General features: G+C 41.4%; 1 protein-coding gene across 6 annotated transcripts in view; it reads right to left on the bottom strand.

The window, feature by feature from the left end:
* The window catches only part of NELL1 (neural EGFL like 1), a 745,741-nt gene that overhangs the window by 198,241 nt on the left and 523,931 nt on the right, over positions 1-23,569 (bottom strand). For all 6 annotated transcript variants that reach the window (XM_072969672.1, XM_072969674.1, XM_072969673.1 and 3 more), the window contains one exon: positions 8,292-8,387. In XM_072969672.1, coding sequence (XP_072825773.1) covers positions 8,292-8,387 — 96 coding nt within the window. The remainder of the gene's footprint in view (positions 1-8,291; positions 8,388-23,569) is intronic.

The raw sequence follows: 23,569 nt of genomic DNA, 5'->3' as shown, positions 1-23,569 counted from the left end.
TTTAAAACTCCTCAAGAGATGCTTTTAAAATGCTTTTCTGTCTCCTAAAAATGCTTTTAATTTTATACTGTTACCAAACAACACTAAGAGAGAGATGATAGATAGATTGATTGATTGATTGATTGATTTTTTAAAAGACATCTTTAAATGCTACATAAAGACCAAAACTTGTCAACAGGAAATATTTGGCAATGTTAGGAGACATTTTAAACGACTGGAGATAGATCACTAACGGTATTTAGCAGGTAGAGTCCAGTGATGCTACTGAACATTTTACAATGCACAGGACAGCCCACTGCAACAAAGACTTCTCTGGTCCAAAATGTCAAAAGTGTCAATGTTAAGGAATCCTTCACTAGGCCAGCTTGACATCTTATATTTAATCACTACTTGTTGTTGCTTGCAAATTTGCTTAATGGCAAGTAGAAAATTTAAGTCTCATCCTCTTCTTAGAGGATGATACTCTGCTGTTTTGTGGCAGGTAACACACTTCTGGGTTTAGTGGAGCTGTTTGAGTTTACACTGGAAAAGCCTTTAGGAGCACTGTGTAGTGCTCCATTCTGCTCTGTGTTTGGCTGCAAGTGGCCCGTGATGCGTGACGCCCTTTCACCCCTCCTGGGTTGTGGAGAGAGCTTTCACAGTGGCCCTTTCTTATTCTAAGAGCAGCAGAGCCACTCTTAATGATTCTGCACTCATCTCTCTCTTTACACATCTCCGTGTTAAATGTGAAACCAAATCAAAGCTAAGGGCTCAGAAAAGGGACAAAGGGTAAGAGAAGAACCAACACAATGTGTTCTCCAGAAACCAAGGGAGGTCAAATGTTTGCTTATCTTGAGTGGGGTGCTGAACAATTTAAATTTACTAAAATACCACCAGCATAAAATAAAGGCAAAGTTGTTCACCTCTGTGAACCAAACACGAGCGGGACTTTCAACCTCATTCTATTCTAGATAAGCATCTTCTTTAACTAATGATTTCAAGGATTTAGTTCCATGTCCCTAAATTCTGAAAGGCTGAATATCACAGGCAATGAGTAAAACCCATAGGTGGGGTGCAGAGGGTGGCAAGGGAAACATTTTTAAGACTAAATATAAGTGGATTCTATACAGCTCACATGAGACCATTTAATTAGTCCTAAAATTAAAACAAACCAAATAAAAGATATAGTGTAATCATGCCATCAGACATTTACAATGTGTTTGTATTTTTCCTTTGCACCTTGACTCTCAAGGCATGTAGCATGGCTATTCAAGGGCAAGCAGAATTACTCAGCGTTTATTGCTTACAGTCAGCACCATAAAATAATTCTGGCAAGATATGACAGAGGCTTTCAGTGTTTGTCCTGTCATTCACCTAGACCCCTTACATACAACTGATCGGAAAATATGTACTTTATCCTATCGACAAAAAAAAAAAATCTCATGGATTTAGAATATTGGCCTGTATAAAATGGAATGGCTTTGCTACAGATGGAATCACATGCAGAGAAACCTTGTTTTATTTTACCTATAGTAACTGTTTAAGTTTTCAAGAGTAAGTAATTCTCAACTTCAACTTCAATATTTATATGGAACCCATGACCTGCCTATGTCTGTCTTACTTTTGCCCGTAGTCTTGACTTTCTCCTTTATTTTTCTGCTCCACATTATGGACCAGCATGTAAGCACTGATTCAATCAACCACTTATTGAGCAGAGAAAAGGACAGAGGTCAAATGGTCAAATCAGCAAGCCATTAAAAACCATAATTAACTCTTCCTGGGCTGCCACTGACTCAGGCCCTCGTCTTAAGATCAAGCTCTCCTCCAATTCTTTATAATGTAAAAAGAATAAGAATTTTATAGGAGATGCTCTGGTTAAATATCACTATGACAACATAATAATGACTGGTTTATAACAAGCAACGTGAGGTGCTTGATGAAAGTGCAGATTCATGGACTCCTCCCCCAGATATTCTGTACACTGGAAATCCAGATTTTACAGGAAGTCTGTGTGTTATTCTTTTAAACCACCTGCAACGTTTTATAATTCAGTTTGTGGAATACAAGCTGAGTTTTATTCTCAGTTCTAATACTTGCTCTGAAGCATTGCAGAGGTTACTCAACCTAGCAAAGCTTTACTGAGCCATCAATAAAACAGGAGTAATAATATCTGTCTCCTTTGTTTGTTCTTAATGCTAAAATACTCACTTAAAAAGCATGATGCATAATTAGTACATGATAAATGATACACTGTTAGTAACGGTAGTATCCACCGTCATCAACATTATCATCACCATGCCGTCCCCATCAATTCCTGTATGCTGATTTTAGGGAAACATAGCAGTTCTGAAGACAGTAATGAGAACCCTTTAGAAATGTTTTTCATTTTAGAAATCCTAATTAAAATCAAATATACGAGAATGTGTGCTAAGTCACCATTAAGTTTCTTTGCTTTTGGCAGGAATTCTTAAGCCCCATGTGGTAGTTCTCTCATGCTGCTCGGAGGCTGAACTTGGCTCATTTATGTATTTTTTTTTAAAGACAGACCAAGTAATTATTATTTAATAAATGTGATCTGGTTTGTTGATAATAGGACAAAACATAGAAACAGTGGTACACATTGCTTATTGATTTCCTTGTTGCATAATTTATGGAGTTACGTTTTAACATGTTTTTTAAAAGATCAGGCTGCCTTATAAATACACAGGCAGTACAATGTCATCTGTCAAACAAGTTGGGGTATAATAATCTTGCTCATTTAAAAAAAATGTATAGGACTTCTGGGCAAGATGGCGGAGTAGAAGGACGCTTGTAAGTCACCCTCTCCCACAAATACACCAAGACCCACATCTACAGACCCACTCAGCCAACCAGAGCACCTGCGGAACTCCAACAGATCATCGCCCTCTTGAAAAGATAAAGATGCCAAAAATCTGGTAGGAGAAAAGGAAAAAAGAAAGAACAAAAGGCAAAGCAGCGCGGGACGGGTCCCGCGGGGAGGGAGTGGCAAAAGAGAACTGGCGCTCGCTCGCTGGGTCTCCCCTCTCCAATTGAGAGGCCAGCGGGACGGAGGGGGAACCTCCAAGGCTCGGATCTGTACAGAGCAGCCCTTGTCTGACAGAACTAAGTTAAACGGGCACAGAGTGTCCCCCCAACACCCATCCTGAGACGCGGGCCGGCAGCGGCGGGCAGGGCCAGGCTGCACAAGCCGGGTCGAGGACGGGGGCGGCTGCACGGAGGCAGCTCCAGGGGACTGCAAGGGGCTGGGCGCCGGGGCTGTGGGTGTACAGGACAGAACAACCTGGGCCCTCCATAAAACAGCAAGGTTGATGTGCTCTCGGGGGAAGGGTGCATACCCCCATCTCTGAAAACACGCGGAAACTTTTCAGGGGAAGAGGGGCGGGGCCCAGGCAGAGCCGCCATATTCTCCGGCGCTTAGCACCCAGGCGGGGGCAGAGGCGAAACCTGCATCCGCACCGAACGGCTTAGCAGCCTCAAGGGCCAGACTGAGACGGGCCTACAGCCCTGGGCAGATAGGATCCTTCCATTCTGGTCCCCCAAAGAACTTGCTCCACAAAGACAAACAAGCAGCTGGGTCTTGGCTCGGAGCAGGGACGAGGCTGCCCCTAGGTCTTCCCCGAGCCCACCCGCGGAGCGCGACCAGGGCGGAGCGCCGGCGCAGAGAGCGCAGCCGCACAGAGCAACGGAGCTACCAGCGGCGCAGGCAGGGGGAGAGCGGCCCTCCACCTGTCGGGCAGGAACACAACCCCTGACCGAGGTGCTGGGAGGGGGCACGACCCGCCCTCCTGCCTGGCCAGTCTGCAACATCTGACTGCGGCATCCGGAGGGGCAGTGACCCGCCCGCCCGCAGCAGAGGAGAGCTGCATCTGACCCTGTGTTAGGAGGAGGCGCGATCTGCTTGCTGACAGGTGCTGGGAGCAGCACAGAAGAGGGCGCCAACGGAGGGCCCATGAAAACAAGCTGAGCTTCCAAAACAGGACGAAGACAGAAGGACATCACATTAAAAGCACACAGACTCCAGGAGAACACCAACACCCCCCCCCCTCCTTTTTTTTTTTTTTTGGTTTTTGTTTTGCTTTGTTTTGTTTTTTTGTTTTCTGTTTTTGTTTTGTTTTAATCTGTTTTTACCTGTTCTATTTTCAATTACTCTTTTAATTTTTACTTCTTAATTCATTTCTATTTCTCTTGGGTTTTGATGTCCTGTTATTGATTAGACACAGGCTTCAAACACATATATTCATCTCCCCACCCCCCCTTTTTTTTTAAGGGTTTTAAAAGGACGTCTCCACCCGATTAATACTCTGCTTCAACCCGCTCTATTATTCATTATACACTGTTTTCAAACCCTCTCTCCCTTCTTTTAAAAATCTTTCTCTCTCTCTCTTATTCTTTTCTCTTTTTTTCTTTTTTCTTTTTTTCCTAAGTTCTATTCCTAAATAGGCATTAGATAGATAAAATCCTTAAGATCCAAAATAGACAACTGATACTCCATAAACCACAGTGCCAGAGAGGTATGAGCAAGATGAAGAAGCAGAGAAACCTTTCCCAATTAAAAGAACAAGAGGAATCCCCTGAAAGAAAGCTCAATGAAATAGACATCGATAGCCTACTAGATCAAGATTTCAAAAAAGGAGTGATCAAATTGCTGAAGGAATTAAAAGAGATAATGCTTAGAGAAATAAAATATGTCAAAAATGAAATTGAAGCTATAAAGAAGAGCCAAGCAAAATGGGAAAACTCAATGACAGAGATGAGGAATGATCTAACAGCTGTGCAAAGCCGACTAGTTAATGCAGAGGAACGAATTAGTGATCTAGAAGACAGGGCAACAGAAAGCACCCATTCAGAAGAACTACAAGATAAGCAAAGAAAAAATAATGATAATAGCATAAGGGACCTATGGGATAATATAAAGCGTCCCAATCTTCGCATAATAGGGGTCCCAGAAGGGGAAGAAGGATCAAAGGGAATTGAAAAGGTTTTTGAAGAAATCATGACTGAAAACTTCCCAAACTTAAAGAAGGAATCAGATATCCAAGTACAGGAAGCTCAGAGGGTCCCAAACAGGAAGAACCCAAATAGACCCACACCAAGACATATCATAATCAAGATGGCCAGAGTCAAGGATAAAGAAATGATTCTAAAGGCAGCAAGAGAAAAGCAAAGAGTGAACTACAAGGGAACCCCCATAAGGCTCTCAGCTGATTTCTCTACACAAACACTACAGGCCAGAAGGGAGTGGCAAGATATATTCAAAGCCCTGAATGAAAAAAAGATGCAGCCTAGGATACTTTATCCAGCAAGGCTATCCTTTAGGATAGAAGGAGAAATAAAGAGTTTCACAGACAAAAAAAAGCTACAGGAGTTTAGCAACACTAAACCCATGCTAAAAGAAATATTGAAAGGGCTATTCTAAATAGAAAAGCAGCAGGATGCTACAGAAATGAGAAACGTACAACTGGAAAGGTGATAACTCATGAATTACAAATAAAGAAAACATGAAATTATAAAAGAAGACATACAAATCACTGAGAGTGGGAGAGGGAGGCAGGGAAATACAGAATTTTTTTCTTTCTTTTTTAAATTTTTTTAACAGTAGGATGGGTTTGAGATCATGTTATTATCAGTTTATTAAAAACGGGTATAGGTTAATAGATTTACAAAAAAGGGTAACCACAAGTCAAAAATTTACAAGGGAGTCACAAAAATTAAATAAAATCCATGATAATACAAAGGAAAATTACCAAACCACAAAAGGAAGAAGAAAGGAACAAAGAGGATATACCAATTCAACTGCAAAGATAAGTTCAAAATGGCAATAAACACACATCTATCATTAATTACTGTAAATGTTAATGGACTAAATGCTCCAGTCAAAAGACATAGAGTGGCAGACTGGATAATAAAGCAAGAACCTTCAATATGCTGCATACAAGAGACCCACTTTAGGGAGAAGGACACATATAGATTGAGAGTAAAAGGATGGAAAAGGATATTCCATGCAAATGGAAAAGCCAAAAAAGCAGGTGTTGCAGTACTGATTTCAGACAAAATAGACCTTAAATCAAAGGCCATAAAGAAAGATAAAGAAGGACATTTTATAATGATTAAAGGAGTGATACAAGATGAAGATATTACACTCGTTAATATATAAGCACCCAATATAGGAGCACCTAAGTACATACAAGAATTACTAACAGAGATAAAGGGGGATATTGATGGGAATACAATCATAGTTGGAGATTTTAACACTGCATTAACATCACTAGACAGATCTTCCAGACAGAAAATAAACAAGGCAACAGAGAAATTAAATAATACAATAGAAAAACTAGATTTGGTGGATATTTTCAGAGCTTTACACCCCCCAAAAATAGAATATACATTCTTTTCAAGTGCACATGGAACATTTTCCAGGATCGATCATGTACTTGGACACAAAAGAAACCTCAACAAATTTAAGAAGATAGAAATTATCTCAAGCATCTTTACTGACCACAATGCCATGAAACTGGAAATCAACAACAGAGAAACAAAGGAGAAAAAAAGAAAAGCATGGAGATTAAACAATATGTTATTGAAAAAACAATGGATCAATGAGGAAATCAAAGCTGAAATTAATCCCACTCCTGGGCTTGTACCCAGAAGGAAATCTACTTCAGGATGACACCTGCACCCCAATGTTCATAGCAGCACTATTTACAATAGCCAAAACATGGAAACAACCTAAATGTCCATCAACAGGTGACTGGATAAAGAAGATGTAGTATATTTATACAATGGAATACTACTCAGCCATAAAAACCGACAACATAATGCCATTTGCAGCAACATGGATGCTCCTAGAGAATGTCATTCTAAGTGAAGTAAGCCAGAAAGAGAAAGAAAAATACCATATGAGATCGCTCATATGTGGAATCTAAAAAACAAAAACAAACAAACAAACAAAAACAAAGCATAAATACAGGACAGAAATAGACTCATGGACAGAGAATACAGACTTGTGGTTACGGGGGGGGCGGGGTAGAGGGTGGGAAGGGATAGACTGGGATTTCAAAATTGTAGAACAGATAAACAAGATTACACTGTATAGCACAGGGAAATATACACAAAATGTTATGATAAATCACAGAGAAAAAAATGTGACAATGAGTGTGTATATGTCCATGTATGACTGAAAAATTGTACTGAACACTGGAATTTGACACAACACTGTAAAATGATTATGAATCAATAAAAATGTAAAATAAATAAATAAATAAATAAAAATAAAAAATGTATAATCAAAATTCAAAAACCTTTAAACAAGAAGGAAGAGAAGCAAGAGCTTTGCTTAAATCTTTAGCATTAGAGGAAGATGCACTCCCCTTCATCTAATAAAAGGGATAATGACTATGGCATTCTATGTCCATCTTTCTGTGCTTTACTGCGAGAAGTGTCAAGTGTGATACTCCAGACTCAGCAAAACACAACACGGGGATTGTAGCCTAATGAAACTCATGGAAAATTACACTGAAATACTCAGTTTTACACGGCGTAAACCCCTTGCTTGCACTGATACATACATTGCACACTGGCACTGAATGTCACATTTCATTTACACACAGACAGAAGGATTTCTGCAATTTCTAAGAGCTGGATCTCACCAAATAGTGCCGAGTATAAACACTACATTTATTGCGAATAGAAAGCTGCATATAATGGAATCTTACCAATACTAATTGGCTTATATCATCGGGTCCATGAATGATAATGTTCCTAATAAACCAATATTAGAATAAAACCCCAAGCACACCCGTAACTCTGCTGCTGGAGTTATTTAATGTGCTTTTTTGCAAGGAGCATGTGGTTCTACTTTAGATTCCGTGGACACAGCAGATTGTTGTAACTCCAGTGGTTGCGAGTGACGCCACCCGATAGCTGATAAGTGGGGCAGGTCCGATCGCCAGGCTTTATCTCTAATTAGCACTAAAAACGCACACTGCAAACTGTAGCAGAGACAAGATCCGACCTTGCTAAATTAGACACGTTGCAGGGAGGGCAAGTGAAGCTCCACTTTCAGAAGCAGGATGCCTATTATGCAGTAATCAAAAGGTCCCCACTTTGGGACAGACACACACACCAACGACAGTGTATGAAGTCAACCCATAGTGCTCTATTCCCAGAGAAAGAGCTTCCATTCTCTCTGAAACAGTCTCTCTCTCTCTCTGTCCCCACCCTCAGCGCGCATGCCCGCGCGCACACACACACACACACACACACACACACACAGACACGCTGGGCTGAGTTACCTTTCTCGCAGTGGCTTCCTGTGAATCCAGAAGGACAGACACATTTGTTAGGAGCCACGCATGTTCCACCGTATCTGCAGCCCTCTTCACAGAATGCTGTCACCAAAAAAAAAAAAAAAAGAGTGATTTCTCTTAGCTAAGGAAATTCATAGTAAAGAGCATTGGTATCGAAACAATTCCTTCTGTGTTGCATAGAGAACATATATGTCGGCTGACATATTTAAAGTTGCAGTGTACAAAAGGAAATAAATGTAACAGTAACTCTTCACTGGTTCACATGCAATCAATTGAAATAAAGGATGCAGACGATCTGGTGCTACACGGCAGCTAGGAGGAGTGGCTATTACTGCTGGTGTTAGTAAGACTGTTGACGTATTTGAAATCAAAGAGTAAATTGAGTAACCAGAAAGGATGTGGTTGGGATAAAGGCAAAGGCATTTAAAATTCCATTTTGTAGATACTCTTTTTTTTTTTTACTAAATATCTTATTACAATAAGAACATTTTTACATTATTTTTAAAACGGTTTTGAGTAGTCGATATAATTTTTGAGAACATAATAAAGTTAACTAAGTGCTCACTTGGAATATTTAAGACGTTTCCAACATTTCCGTAATAAAAACAATGCCTTGTCCTTACAGCGAAAATGCTTCACACACCTCAAATTGTTCCTTGAGGGAAAAATGCCTCGATGTGAAAATCAAGAGGAGTGAACTTTAAGTTTTTTGATAAATACTGCAAAGTCATCCCAACCCCATCTCAGTGCTACCCTGGCCAGTCTTCCCAAATCAGGTTAGTTTTCCTTATTTCACACCAGCAGAGCACAGTCCCATGCTCCTCTCCCTTGCAGTATCAAACACAGATGCTCATCTATGCATACTTTATTACCATCACCTCTTTGATCCATTGGACTGCAACACCCAACAGGGCAAGAACTATGATTAGTTTTGCTCTCCTTGCTACCAAAGCCTCAGAAACTGAGCACAAAGGAGATGCTCAAAAATATCTGCTGAACAAATTAACCTATATTCTGCAGGTTGTTCTGGCAGGAAAACCTGTGTTCTAATAATTCTACAACACTTCCATCCGGAATAATTTATTATCAATAGTTTTGTGTTCTAAGTCTGTAAAATTTCTTATTAACGAAAATGACTGCAACTTGTCAACGCAGAATTTATTTTATTCACATGACAGCCAGGTGAGCAAATGTTTTTATTTTTAATTACAGTTAGAAAATGACACCCCAGAAAAATGTTCTGGTTGTATTTTGCCATCATCTCATAAATAAACTTTAAAAAGCCACATTATGTCTTTAGATAGTTGAATGCTAGTTCAAGTACATAGAACGTCTCACAATATTGTCATTTTCCACATCATTTAATGTCCCCTGGATGATTTAACATTCTGTAGCTTAGCAATTAACTGTGAGTTCCTTTGCTGCTGCCAGAGGACAATGCATACTCTGGTGTTTGAATAGATTCCCTATTTCCAGCATCTCAATACCCTGAGACAGTGGGGGAAAAAAAAAAGGTTAGGCAGTATCTGTCTTGGTATGTTGATCAGAAACCAAAATATATATAAATACAGGTATGCAAATGTATACAAAATTTCTTGTCCTCAAAATCACACATCGTGGGCTCTGGTGACAAACATTTCAAATAAGATACTTAGAGTACAGCCTGTATCAAACTTGGTAACAGAACAATAAAGTGTCTCTGCAAGCTAAAAATGACAGACGGAAATCCAGTGAGGAAATGTTTCAAGTGGCACCTAAAGAAGGCAGGGGCTTGGAAGCAGGAAGCTCAGCATGGGTTTCTCTGTGGCACAAACAAAACTTGACCCAGATCTGTGTACACACACATGCACACACGCGTACACACACACACACACACACACACAGATCAGCAGACCTGGGTAGGAGACTTGGCGTTAGTCTATAATTCATGTGTGCTCCTGATTTACTCAACTCTTAAACAGAAACGATAATAGGAGATTTTGTGAAGAAAGCATGAGATGCTTGTGATGCTCCAAAAATGCACAGACATAACAAGCAGGGCGCTATGGGAATGAAATGAGTCAGTATTTGTTAAGGGACTTAAAATAGCGGTTGGCACATAGTGTCTAAGTATTTCGTTCAATTCATTAGTAGTGATATTGTTATGACCACGAAGCATAGATTAGGAACAACGTGTCTAATACCCAGACAGGATAAACCCACCCTTCAAGGTGTTCAGCTTCACCAAGGTGGGTTTAAGGCATGCCGTGTTCTTCATGCCTGATTTAGTTTCCAATAAGAGTACCGGTAGCCCTTATCATGGGAACATCAGATAGGCATTAGTGTTTCCAAATAAAAATGGTGAAACGAGGGCTCAGAAATCAAGTGTACCCTCTGAGGCTATTCAGTGCAAATTCAACTGCAATCTGGTATTCACATAGGCAGGTTCATCTCTATTTGGAACAGTTCCATAAGGGCTGAGGGAACTGACTACAAGTTGGAAGAAAAAAATATGTCCATGTTGCACCTGTTGCACTGAAGGGGTGTAGGGAGCTGGGCAAGTTCATGCTCCTGTTGCCTAAACTCCATTTTCATCCATTTTTAGTCACATTCCACCCAACCTAGGCACACAATATTTTTAAGAGAATTCATCTAGAATAAATAAGAAATTCATTGCTACTTGAACCTTAGATCATATGACAAAGTAATTTCAAAAAATACAAAAGCAAATAAAAAAGAAACATGCCATCCACAACTTAAGCTACTCTGGGGAGAGCAAGATCAGTGCAAGTTTTCTCTGAATATCTTGTAAAACATCCAAACACACTACTGCATCCTAGTCTAAAGACTGCATAGATTATTCAAATCTGGATAGGCCGCCTTGATTTACTATGAACCAAGCATTTCGTGGTACTCAGAGGACCTCCGATTTGCACAGCACTGCTTAACTGATGGCATAACCAAAACAGGAAGCCAAAACACCTGCCATATCTCTTCATAGCTTATGAGAAGACAGGATGACAGAAACCACACAGTCCAAATCTTTGCCTTATATTTATTAGCTGTGTGACCTAAACAAACAACTTCACTCCTCTGAACCTGTTTTCTCAAGAGCAAAGCAATAATGGGAATAATGAAAACTCTCATCTGTGCTTGCTAAGTTAAAGTACCAACGTGAACCACCCAACCCAGGGGACTGCAAGTGGAATGTGCTTAAGAACTGGGTGTGACTGTTACTTATGACCAGGACTCTGCTTCTTCAAATACCAATACCATACTGCACTGGTTTCTCTTCTAGATTCTGCAGATGCAGCAGTAAACAGTTCCCTGTACGTTTATTCTTTAACGAGGGCTCATTTTCACTCCATCCTCGACCTGGTGACCTCAGTACTATCACATGGTTTGCAATGGAACTTGCACTCATAGCTCCTTTGCAAAGTCAGAAAAACTCAGGCATCATGGCCACGTTGCTCATTTTGTTGACTACTTTCTAGATTTCAAAGTATGGCTTATAGGCTGTGGATGTTCAGTGAGATTACAAACTTGAATCTGTCATTACAAAGCTATTTGTTATTAACCTATTACCCTGGGGGAGATGCTGGATCAGATCAACTCTAACATGGTGTAATTCTACTTTTGAAAGGACTCTTCCTATTGTGCAAGAAGGTAAATCACAGAATTCAAAATTGAGGGAGAGTCAATCCACAGAACGACAGCTTTTGTGTTAAAAAAAAAAATCTCAGCATGTGAAAGGACACTTGGACTTGAAGGGGAAAAGAATGAGCAGGTGTGTTTGCAGGTGCCAGTTTGTGGATGCTCAGTATCATCGCCAGGTGCTCAATTTGACAAAAATAGTTTTACACTAAGAAAAAGTAATAGCCCTTCAAGCTCTGAACACTTGGCATGATCCTCTTACAATGTTACTGGCATCTATTTAGCTCCTAGGGACACCCTGTATTCTGAAAAAAATCAGGACACAGACAAGTTTCAACACCATCTGTCAGAAGGAGACCACATTCCTCCCTCTCGGTTTCCTGGAGCTCCTCTCTCACCTCTTTGCCAGCTTTGCTCATTCTGTCCCTGGGGCAGTAGAGAGATTTACTCTATGGGTAAATTTGGAAACAATATATTTCAGGACGATGCTTCTTGGGTGGGAGAATGGTGAGGTGCTAGGTGTGAATTTCATTATTAAAAATAACTATCAAGATATGTAAATAAATTTAAAAAACTAGCCACCACGGACCGTTACAAGGTGTCAAGAACCAAAAGATGATAGTTAATTTGACTATGTGCACCTAAACTGCAAAGAGGGGGAGAAAATACTTAAAATATGGTCCTGCTCAGCAAAACTCCATGCCCACCAAGCTTCTCTCTTGGGAATGTGCTGCCTTCAAGTGGTATTAATTTTTCTTAATTCCCTCTTGACACCTCCCCGCCCCTGGGATTCAATGGGTAAATCAGTCTTATTCTGTGTTTATCCTTAGCAAACCAGCTTGGCTTACAGACTTACTCCAGCTCTGTCCATAACAAAGGAGAGATCACCCCCTCCATGTTTGCTTTTTGGTTTATTCCTCACCTTGTTTAGGACATAATAGTTATCAAAGGCCCACCCAACATTTTGGGTGTCACAGGATGGCAGGTGGGGTCAGTGTGCTACTGGCATCTGGTGGGTAGAGAATAAGGATGCAGCCCAACATCCTACGGTTCACAGGACGACCTTGTACAACAACAACAACAACAACAAAAATAACTGGCCCAAAGCATCAGTAGTGTTAAGGTTGAGAAACTCTGCTCCGACTTTACAAAACTAAATCTACAGGGTATTTTAGGAGCAAAATTATGTTATTTTAATCCCTCTTTGCATCTTCCACAATATCTCCTACCAAGAAGCATAAAATATAAACAACAAGTTTCTTCTGTAGAGCACAGGGAACTACATTCAATGTCTTGTAGTATCCTATAATGAAAAAGAACATGACAGTGAACATGTGTGTGGACATGTACGACCGAAACATTGTGCTGTATACCAGAAGTTGACACAACATTGTAAACTGATGTTTCAATTTTTTTTAAAAAAAGCATAAAATATAGAGAAAAGTAAGAGTGAAAAGCACTCTGGTGGCTATTCTGATATATAAAACCAAACATCCAGGTATCTATAAATCCTCACTTATCACATCATTCTGGTCTCAAGTACACAGTATACTGCGTAACTTAATATTTAATTATTGGCCCCCAAATCACCTTTAGCTCTTTCACTCTCGGTGTTTGTATCGCAGTCCTGATAGTGTTTTCCACTTTTCTTTTCAACGGTACTAATAATAATGGCAACAGTGGTGGTAAATTCCATTTCTCGATGACCTATTAAGTGCCTTACAGCTTTCATATCGCATTTCACCTTTACAGCCATGCTATGCATGAGTCACACTACCCTCATTTTCGGATAAGAAAGCTGGCTTAGAGAAGCAAAAGTAAGTTATCAAAGGTTGTACCACTACTAAGTGGCAACCTGGGTTTTGAGCTCAGAGTTGTAACCACATCACTAAGCTGTCTCTATTTAGGGCTTAGTCACCTACTACATGCAGATCATGTGCTGGGCCCTGAGAAGTCTAAAAGTAGAAATGCAAATTGCTCCCATCCCCAAGAAGCTCACAATCACATAGCAGAGAGCAGCACAGATAAAACCAAGCAGAATAAATGTGATCAGTGCCACTGTAGCAGCATGAACGAGGTGCTGAGAGGGCGTGGAGGAGAACATGATTCACCGTGCCTGGCCCATCAGGCAAAGCTCTGCTATGCAGCTGGCATTTGAGTTGGGCGTGGAAGAATGAATGGGATTTTTGCCAGGCAGAGAAGCGCAGGAAAGGATACAGTTCAGGTCAAGGTTTTGTCCTGCTGAAAAGGTACCAAATAAAAGAAGAAAATGAACAGGTGTTTATAGCTCGCCACAAGGTTAGAGACTGAACATTAGAACAGAATACAGTAAGCCCTGCAGAGAAGCAGGAGCATTTTAGAATCTCTGAGCCGTCCTTTCCATCGTTCCATTGTCCCATCCACTTCCCAGATGTGTTACTTATCTTAAGGCACAAGAATATACATTACCTGGATATCTGAGTACAGACTATTTCGTTGTTCTGCCCAGTCTTCCAGTTAGCTAGTGTAGGACAGTGTGTTGCTAATCTTCTGTACTACACTAACTAGTAAGAAGTAAGTTTTACATCAGAAATCCTTACATTACACATAGGCAACCAGAAATATAAAATGTACTTAGTATGTGTAATACATTCTAATATATTCTACTGTGTCGCCTTCTATTACATTGTATCTTCTTCCATATGTTGTATCATGTTGTATTCTTCCGTATGTAATTTATACGTGCAGTTTTGATCCAAAGATGTGCTTTTCCACCAATAACCTGTGACTTAAACTGTGTACTCGTTTCATACATTTTTGATAACTGCCATGTTCTAGTCCATGATCTTTTGTGATAGGATGGGGGTACAGAGTCACTTTTAGATAAATCTTGAGATCTCCAAGTTGAGATGTTGGTCTTAGCTCCAGAAAGACTGATACAAGAAGAACATGAATACAAGTGTTACTTTCGATGGATATAGTTGAAGCAGAGACCGTACGGTTTGCAAAGTTGAAATACTTGCTATCTAGGCCTTTAGAGACAATCTTTATAGAAGATGGACTAGCCAGGAGTGACACAGGTTGAAGGGAGAGGTAATGTACCCTTTTGCATTGGGAGGGCTCTGTACATATGCTTCTTTCACTGGACTATGAGATAGGATCAGCATCATGCTTTTGCAACTCTGACTTCCTCTCTATCATCTTGAACTCTGGTGATACTAAATCCATATATGTTGGTAGAATAAATCAATTATACAGAAAAAAATGAAAAGTCTGCGAAGATAGTCATATATAAACTACACCATAAAATTTGAGATAAACATTTGATCAAGTCTGATTAATTCAGCTTTAAAAACTTATCAAGCATCTACTATGTGCTAGACACTGGGGGCTCTAAAAAGATATGATCCCTGTTTTCTAGGATCTGAGACTCTAATATAATAGTTCTTTCTGGGGGCAATCTCCCCCCAGGGGACATGTAGCAATGTCTGGAGACACTTTCAGTTCTTACGACCAAAACAGTGCTACTGGTGGCTGTGCTGGTGAGTAAAGACCAGGGATACCGCTGAACATCCCACACGTGCAGGACAGCCTCACAACAAAGAATTATCCAGCCCAAAATGTCCACGTGGCTAAAGCTGAGAAAGGACAGCCTGTCCCTTATTGAGAAATTAACACATACTTATTTGGTACCCTCTGTACCAAGGACTATTCCAAGAACCTGCAGGCCTCACACAGAACAGATAAAAGTATTTCAACATATGGGTTTATATTCTAGTGGGAAGACACAGACTAACAAAATACATGTCAGTGACATAGAAGTTAGATGATGACAAGCATAATGGTGAAAAACAGAGCAGAACAGGAGGGTAGGAAGTGTGCCAGTGGGGACAGTTGCAGTTGAACATGGTGATCATGGAAGGCCTCACTGAGAAGGTGGCATTTGAGAACAGACCCAAGGAGGAGAAAGAGTGAGCCAGGCAGTTATCAAGAAGAGTGTCCCAGGCTGAAGATACAGCAAGTGCAAAGGCCTTAAGGAGCAGATGGTGCAGATTACATGACGCCTTACAGATCCTAACATACGCAAAGCCAAAAGGAGGTGGAAAGGGTTGCTTCTGGCTGGAAAAGTCAAGGATGGCTCCACAGAAGAGCTGATGCCTCAGATGAATCAGAAAAATAGTAATAATGATAAACAATCAAGCAGATGAAAGCCAAGGATGTTAAAGCCAGGGGGAAGGAACAGCGTGTACAAAGGTACAGAGGTATGGAGCATGACTGGGTAGAACCCAAGGTGGCTCAGCCACCTGGAAAAGGGGCTGTGAGAAGGGGGAGCAGGGCTGAAGTTGGGATTCTCTAAACCCAACATTTGGGCTGCTTCACAGAAGGGCCACTTCCACTCTGCCTGTCTCACTGGAAACCCACCAGTCTTATGAACGATTTAGGATGGCCAATATCATCCTATTTTTCCACAATTCAATTTTATTCCAAATAAGAGTGGTCTTTTTCTTTGGAAGGCAGAATCAAAATGTTGAACAGGGATTCATTTCTATGATTTCAAAGTCTCTGAAATGCAGAATTGGAAGAATCGTATAAAACAATTCAACAGGAAATTACTAAGAACGTGGGAAGGAGGGGTATTCAGCACCAACTGTGTGTACCTGGGCGGCAGGGGTAGGGGTGGGGGGTGGAAATCACTGACACATTACCCAAAAAACCCAGGAGCCTCAATAAGCCTTCAGCACCACCTCTGGCTCCATAAATGGTTAAGAGCACGACTCTGGAGATCTTGGTCCCAGTCATGGCTCCAGCCCTTATTAGCTGATTTTCCCCTAGCTCTACTGAGACATAATTGACATATGACATTGTGCATGTTTCACGTGTGCATGTTGCTGTGCTACATTTACATACTGCAGAATGATTACCATCGTGACTGATTGTGGAAAGTTGCTTCTTCTCCTTGAGCATCAAACTCCTTACCTGCATAACGAGATCAGTAAGAGAACCTACATCATACTGATGCTAAAGGGCTGAAGTAAGACAGAGCACACGAAGTACTCAGCATAATGCCCACATATCATAAGTGTTCAAGAAATATTAGTTCTTTTTAAATCTGTCCGTCTCTTTCTAGGTGAATTAAATACAGTACAGCATTTTCTTTCAAATACCAAAACTTTCTGCAGCCCACCCTAACCAGCAAACAAATCAACACCAGAGCTTAAGAGCTTGTTGAGCACTGGAACCTAACAACAACAACAACAACAAAACAACAACAAATGATGAGGGGGATCAAGACAAAAACCTAAGAAGAGAACAGAAGAAGAGATGCTGTTCAAATTTCAAAAATTCAGGGAATCAGTTCAAGACTCCCTACGACATAAAAAGTAAGGCAACAGTTAAATGATGTCTTGGCAACAAAAACTCTGAAAGCAATTCAAAACGTGGCGTTCAGCATTTAAAGGAGCGTTAAGAAACGGGCGCCTGTAAGTGCTAGCTGTGAAAAGCAGCTGAGCAGCAAGCCCGGGGCGAGAGGGTCAGAGGTTCCCCACCGCACCGCCATATTGGAGCGCGACACATCTATTTCCCCTGGAGGTCACGGTCTAGAGACTTTTAAGAAATAAATTCCAGCAGGCTCTCCCAGGGAAAAAGTATTCTGCGATTTTATATAACTGCATGGAATTAGATGTTAAATCTTGAGTGAGATATGGATCCCAGCTGCAAAGTCAGTAGCTGGGTGATTTGGGTGGACCCGAGTTCTCCAGAAAGAGCTCTTCCATTTCCCACCTCCATCTTGAGAAACCTGACTGGCTTTCTGAGATTTGAAAAGCTTTTTTTGGCTTTGTTTTAAAAAGCGCTCCATAAGAATCTTTCAGGGTAATTTGTCATGGTATCTTCCTTCTGCAAGTGGGAAAACTAAGAAGAGAGAAATGGATGACGTGCCAAAGAGAAAGTTAATTAGGAAGCAGAGAGGAGGAATTTCAGGCTCTGGGATTCTGAGACTTGATGCCAACTTCACTCAATGGGAGCAAAATAGTTTGGGGTTTTAGGAAGCAGGGAGGGAAGGAGAGAAGGTAGAAATAAGGGAGGAAGGAAAGATGACAGGAGAAAGAAGAGAAGAAAGAAAAATAATTACCATAGCAATCAGACCCGACAGCAAACACTGCTCTCCCCACCTCCACTTCTTAACACCCAACACAGACAGACACCTAGGATGTCAAATGAAAGGCTTCTGGACATGGGCACCAAGGGTGCCAATCTCACCATCTTCCAGCTGCATCACCTGAGGCTAACCTAGAAATACCCTCATGACAAAATGGAAATAAAAATAGCACCCTCTTTACATGGTAGTTATAAGAAACAAAAGTTACCGTAGGTCAAATACTTAGTTCCAGGAGGTCGAAAGATTTTAATTACTGACATTACTAAGTACATACTCAACCACACAGTGGGGAAACCAACTTGGGGACAAGTAACCTGCTGTGTGGGATCCAAGGGTAAATAAAACCCTAATTCACAGGGCTATCAGCCTACATTTGTATTTTGTTGAAAATGGACTATTTTTCAATTCCATGCTTGAAGGTCCCAATCAAGGAATCCAGAGTTAGAATTATTCATTATTGTGTTGGAGAATGCCAAGAATTTCAAAGAGCACTGCTTGCTGGAGGAGTCAAAACATCTATCTGACCTTTCCTTGGCTGCCCTCGGAGTTAAAACCCAGGGTCCTCTTAAGCGAGCTTGTCTGATTAATGGCGGCTTCCACGTTCATACACACCCACGGGGCCTCAGCCTTCGCCGCCGCCTGGGTATCTGTCTTTCTCTATGTTGGGCCATATCTCATCTACAATGTAAGCTGTATTCATTCTTGAGCTCATGTTATTTTTGAAATATTTAGGCTCAAATCCCTCAAAACATATTTCTAATTTATAGGCAGCAGGGTGGAGGTAAAAGAACACAGTCCCTGGAATCAGAGGCACCTGCATTAAATCACCAGCTGTGTGACCTTCAGCCCAGTGACTCAGCTTCTCTGAGCCTCTGTTTGTCCACTTATGAGATGAAGACATAAATACCTCTTCTGCAAGTTGTGGTAGAAGTTAAAAGACAAGATAAAGATGAAAAAGGTGGCATAGAGCCGGATGTACTGCCTTCTCTCCAGATCTGCCCCTCGCCACTTTCTCCAGCCACCTCACCCCAGCAGAGCCGGCTCCCTGCACAGGCTGAGCTTGCTTGTCTCTCCATCTGGGCAGCCCACTTGACGGTGGCCATGAAGGGATGAAGCAAGAAGCTGGGGCTGTTTCCTGAGGGTGCCATCAAGGAGTTTTCAGGACGGCCAGCTCTCTGCCCAGCTGGGAAGCTGATCCCAGCTCAGACTCTCAGCTGAATCCTCTCATACAGAGAGAACTTTGAAATACCTCCCCCGTGTCCACAGTGTGCAGAGACTGCTCAATCTGATCAGTGTACTATGGTCCCAGCAAGGAGATGACAGGTATAGAGCAGCCAGGTTAGAGGGACAGAAAGCCGAGATGGGACATCTCACAGCCTGGCCAGCATATGCAGAGTACACAGGAGAGAAGCTGAGCGTCCCACCCCCACCCCTGCCCTCAGAAGCCAGCAGGTAAGATGTGGGCTTCAAGGACTATCTTCTTTCCTTGAATAAGAGTCAGAAGTTGGAAGGAAGCTCAGATCACAAAAACAAAAATCAAAAAACCACTTTTCAAAATAGACCATGAGAGGTAAGGACACCACTGAACAGGATCCAGAATGGATCAAATTTATTATTAAAGCCACACTGATGAAGGGTCACCCCTAGATTTTTGTTTGCTCATTTGTTTTTTCAGTGAGAAGGAATGTGGAAAGAATATCAGAATCCGCTGCACACCTCAGTAATCTCTTCTCTAACATTACACTTAAAATTTATTTGGTTCTTTAAATAAAGCATGGGTTCCGAAATTCTCATCAAACACTTTCATTTCTTTCATAAAATTTTCTGTTAAAAAAAAATTTAAGAACTGTTGATCCATGCATTCAAAAGCTTACTATGCACCAAACACCCTGCTAGGCAGTTAATACATCACGATAATCAGAGCAGATAATGCCCCTAATTTTGTGATGCTTATTTTAGTGGAGGAAAAACAAAATAACCAAACAAAAGGACAAAAATTCAGATAACAGAAAGTGCAGTGGGGAAAACTAAATCAGAGTACGGGGGTAAGTGTCAGGAGAGGGGTGATGATTTACGTAGTGGAGTCATAAAGGTCTAATCAATCAACATTTGAACAGACACATAAAGGATGAGAGAGAGCAGCCCAGGCAGATATTGGGGTGATGGGTGTTCTGGCCAAAAGGAACAGCTTAGTGTCAAGGCCTGGGCACAGGGCCCGGCCGAGCACGTCTAGGAAGTGCAAGGACAGTTCGGGGCCGAGTCACAGGAGGTGGTAACAGAAAGCCCGCGAACCTCAGTTCTCCGAGGGTCTTCGGGAGACTAGGGGATTTGAGTTTTTCACTCTGAATGAAATGGCCACTGGAATGTTTTGTGCTGAACAATAACATGAGGTCACTTAGGTTTTAGTAGGATCTTTCCGGGGGCTGTGTTGAGGAAAAGAGACCGTGGGGTGGGACAGGTATGAGTGGAAGCGGACAGACCTGGGAGAAAGCTATTACAGCACTTCAGATGAGAAACTGATGGTCCTCTAAGCCGCTGTGATAAAAGCGGAGGCATGAGAGAAGTCAGCAGCTTCCGCGTCACCTATGGATGAGGCAGACTCTGCATAGTCAAGGCAAGATTTCTGTCCAAAGGAGACACACTGGATTAGCAACATGTCTCTGGTCCTCCTCCTACAGAGCTATGAATTAGGGAGGCTTTTTCTGGCAATAATATGGACTACGTTTACTTTTTCTGCCCGGAATTCTCTTCCCCATTGGTAAACTGGGTTAGACTTGGTCTCCAGATTTCAGGAGGAACATCTCCTGAACTGGAAAGCACTTTCTGATGGGTGGTCCTCCCCCACTCCAGGACTCCAGTTTCTGTGAAAAGCCTGCATTATATTCCTAGGGCTGCCAGAGCCAATTACCACTGACTAGGCTGGTTAAAACAAACTAAAAATTATCTTCTCTCAGTCTGAAATCAAGGGGTCAGCAGGATGGTTCCTTCTGGAGGCTCAGCGGGAGACTGTCCCATGCTACGCCCCTAGCTTCTGGTGACTGCCAACAATTGCTGGCATATTGTGGCTCCTGGCTTCCTAAATCCAATCTCTGCCCCCACCTTTCTATGGCCTTCCCTTTGTGACTGTGTCAATCTCCCTTTCATTTCTCTTACAATGACAACGTTGGATTCAGGACCCCTGCCAAATCCTGGATGGTATCACCTCAAGATCTGTAATTTAACTGGATCTGCAAAGACGGGGCTTCCAAATAATGTCACATTCACAGGTGCTGGGAGTTAGGACATGGACATATATTTAAAGAGGGGGACACCATTTGACCCACCACAAGGTCGCTCCTGTATTCCTTCAGAGACCCTCTGGTACACTTCATCACTTACCATACTGTCCTCGGTCTTCTTACTCATCTGTCTGGCCTAACAGATGTGCAAGTCTCAAGTAGACGGACCGTATCTTTCACCTCTCTGTCTCCTTGGCACATAATACATAATCAATCACTTCTCACCGAATAAATTAATTACAAATCATACAGTAGACTTCCAAAACCAGCAAAAGATTCAGTTGAGTGTCACCAGACAGTATAAATGTCCCATTATAATTGGAGAATTTACTTGGATGACTTTTGTTGGCCTTTTACAAATGCTTTGGCTTTGATTTTCTCCTTGAACAGAACAGAATATACAGTATAAATGAATTTATATACCTATGCATATGGTAATGGAAAAGAAGAATACTTAAAAAAAAGATACTTGTTCAATACTAGTGGTTTTTGAACTTCTAAACAAAATCAACCTCAATAGGTTAAATCATGTTAAATGTTAAATCTTTTCTTCTTTCACTAGCTATTCATGATACTGACATTTTCCTTTTGTATGATCAATTTCAAAATGGTATCAGAGACCTCCAACATCCAGAATGGTGCTGCATCTAGTAGCTCCACCTAAGGAATTACTGGTGTCAAAGCAGTAAGCACGGGAGAAAACATCTAGGAATCCAGAAGAGGTGAATGAGATTATCATCTAAAAGTGTGTTTTGATTCTATCTCAAATTAGGAAAAAAGCAATTGATGATCACTAGATACAAAGTCTGAGAACTTGAGAAGCAGTAGACAGAAAAGACATGGAAGAAAGCGAAGTAGAGATTGGCTACAGCAACAGAAGCCATGTCAAAGATTAAAAGCAGGGCTGTTGAGGACTTATGACATTTCTTGATGTGAAGATGGAGAGAACATATGGACAGAGGGGATGGAGGTTACAGTTTCTCAGAGCTCAGAGTAGCGACCTCCTGGGCATGACTGCAGAGAGGTCCCACGGTCTATCAGATTTCTAAAATCTGCAGGTTATGTCGAGGCAACTGGTGGAAGAACTAAGTCTTCCGTATTTCAAGAGCAGCAGAGTAAGCATGATTACAGTCTAGCAGATTGTTGAAACATTCAATGAAAGGCCAAATCAATTCATGGTCTTTTTATTGGTTTCATGGGGCATTACTGTGATCAGTAATACTGAGACAGAGCATGCTGAGGACATATTGAGCAATCGAGGGCACAGACTGATGCTTGGTTTTCTTCTATTATGCACTATGGTTGTAGACAAGGAAATTAAAACATATAGAGGTTAAGTAACTTACCCACATAGTAAATGGCTTGTGAGTGGGGTTTAGAAGGATAAATAGGAGTTTTTCCGGTAAATAAGATGGCGCGAGATATTGTAACAGAATAAACACAGGAATAGGCATTTCAGTGTGTGTTGTGAACATCTGTTGTTTTTGCCAGTTCCACATTCACTCTCCATGAACAGTAACCCAATGTATTGTTTTATTTCAGGAATCCTCCTTATCCTTGCTCTCAGTTCATGTGGATTGGGTTGAATTCATTGCATGCCAGTTGTAAGAATGGACATATAAAATGAAGCCAATTCAAAAAGGCCATTTTCTTGATGCTACCACAGCACTGGGGCTGGCAGTAAGTACCCTCAATCCAGTGGAACTGCTTAGCTAATAAAAGCCTGGAACTGCCGGTGGGCATGTTTCCTCCCACTTGAGAGAGCCTGCCCAAGAAAGGAATCTAATGCAGAAAAATTCAGACTGAGGAAATAGGAAAAGAGAGAGACGTTTTTCCTCACACTAAATTGGAAACCTTGAGTCCAGCAGCACTTGGTCTATCCCTGTCCTGCTAGTTTCAGGAGTCAGTAAATTCCCTGGTGTGCTTATGCCAGTCGCCAGTGTAAGTTGGGTTTGCATCACTTCCAGCTAAAACATTTTTTTAACTAATAAGCAAAAAAAAAAAAAAAAAAACCAAGGTTCCCAATCTTGGGAACTTCTATAAGTTCAGCATTGGTGGAACCTCAAGTGCTAAGAAAAAAGGAGCAGGACATGAGGCTTGAGGCAGAAGCAGACTGTGAGTCCAAGTGGGTAGAAGTCGACATGATATGAAGGTGCCTGTGGTTTCTGGCTGGCACTAGTGGTACAGACCTCACAGATAAGGTTTTAAGTGCTACG

Source organism: Vicugna pacos, chromosome 10 (genome assembly GCF_048564905.1).
Source record: "Vicugna pacos chromosome 10, VicPac4, whole genome shotgun sequence".
Taxonomy (NCBI): Eukaryota; Metazoa; Chordata; class Mammalia; order Artiodactyla; family Camelidae; genus Vicugna; species Vicugna pacos.
The sequence above is the reverse complement of the archived record's forward strand: the minus strand, read 5'-3'. Positions and strand labels throughout refer to the sequence as shown.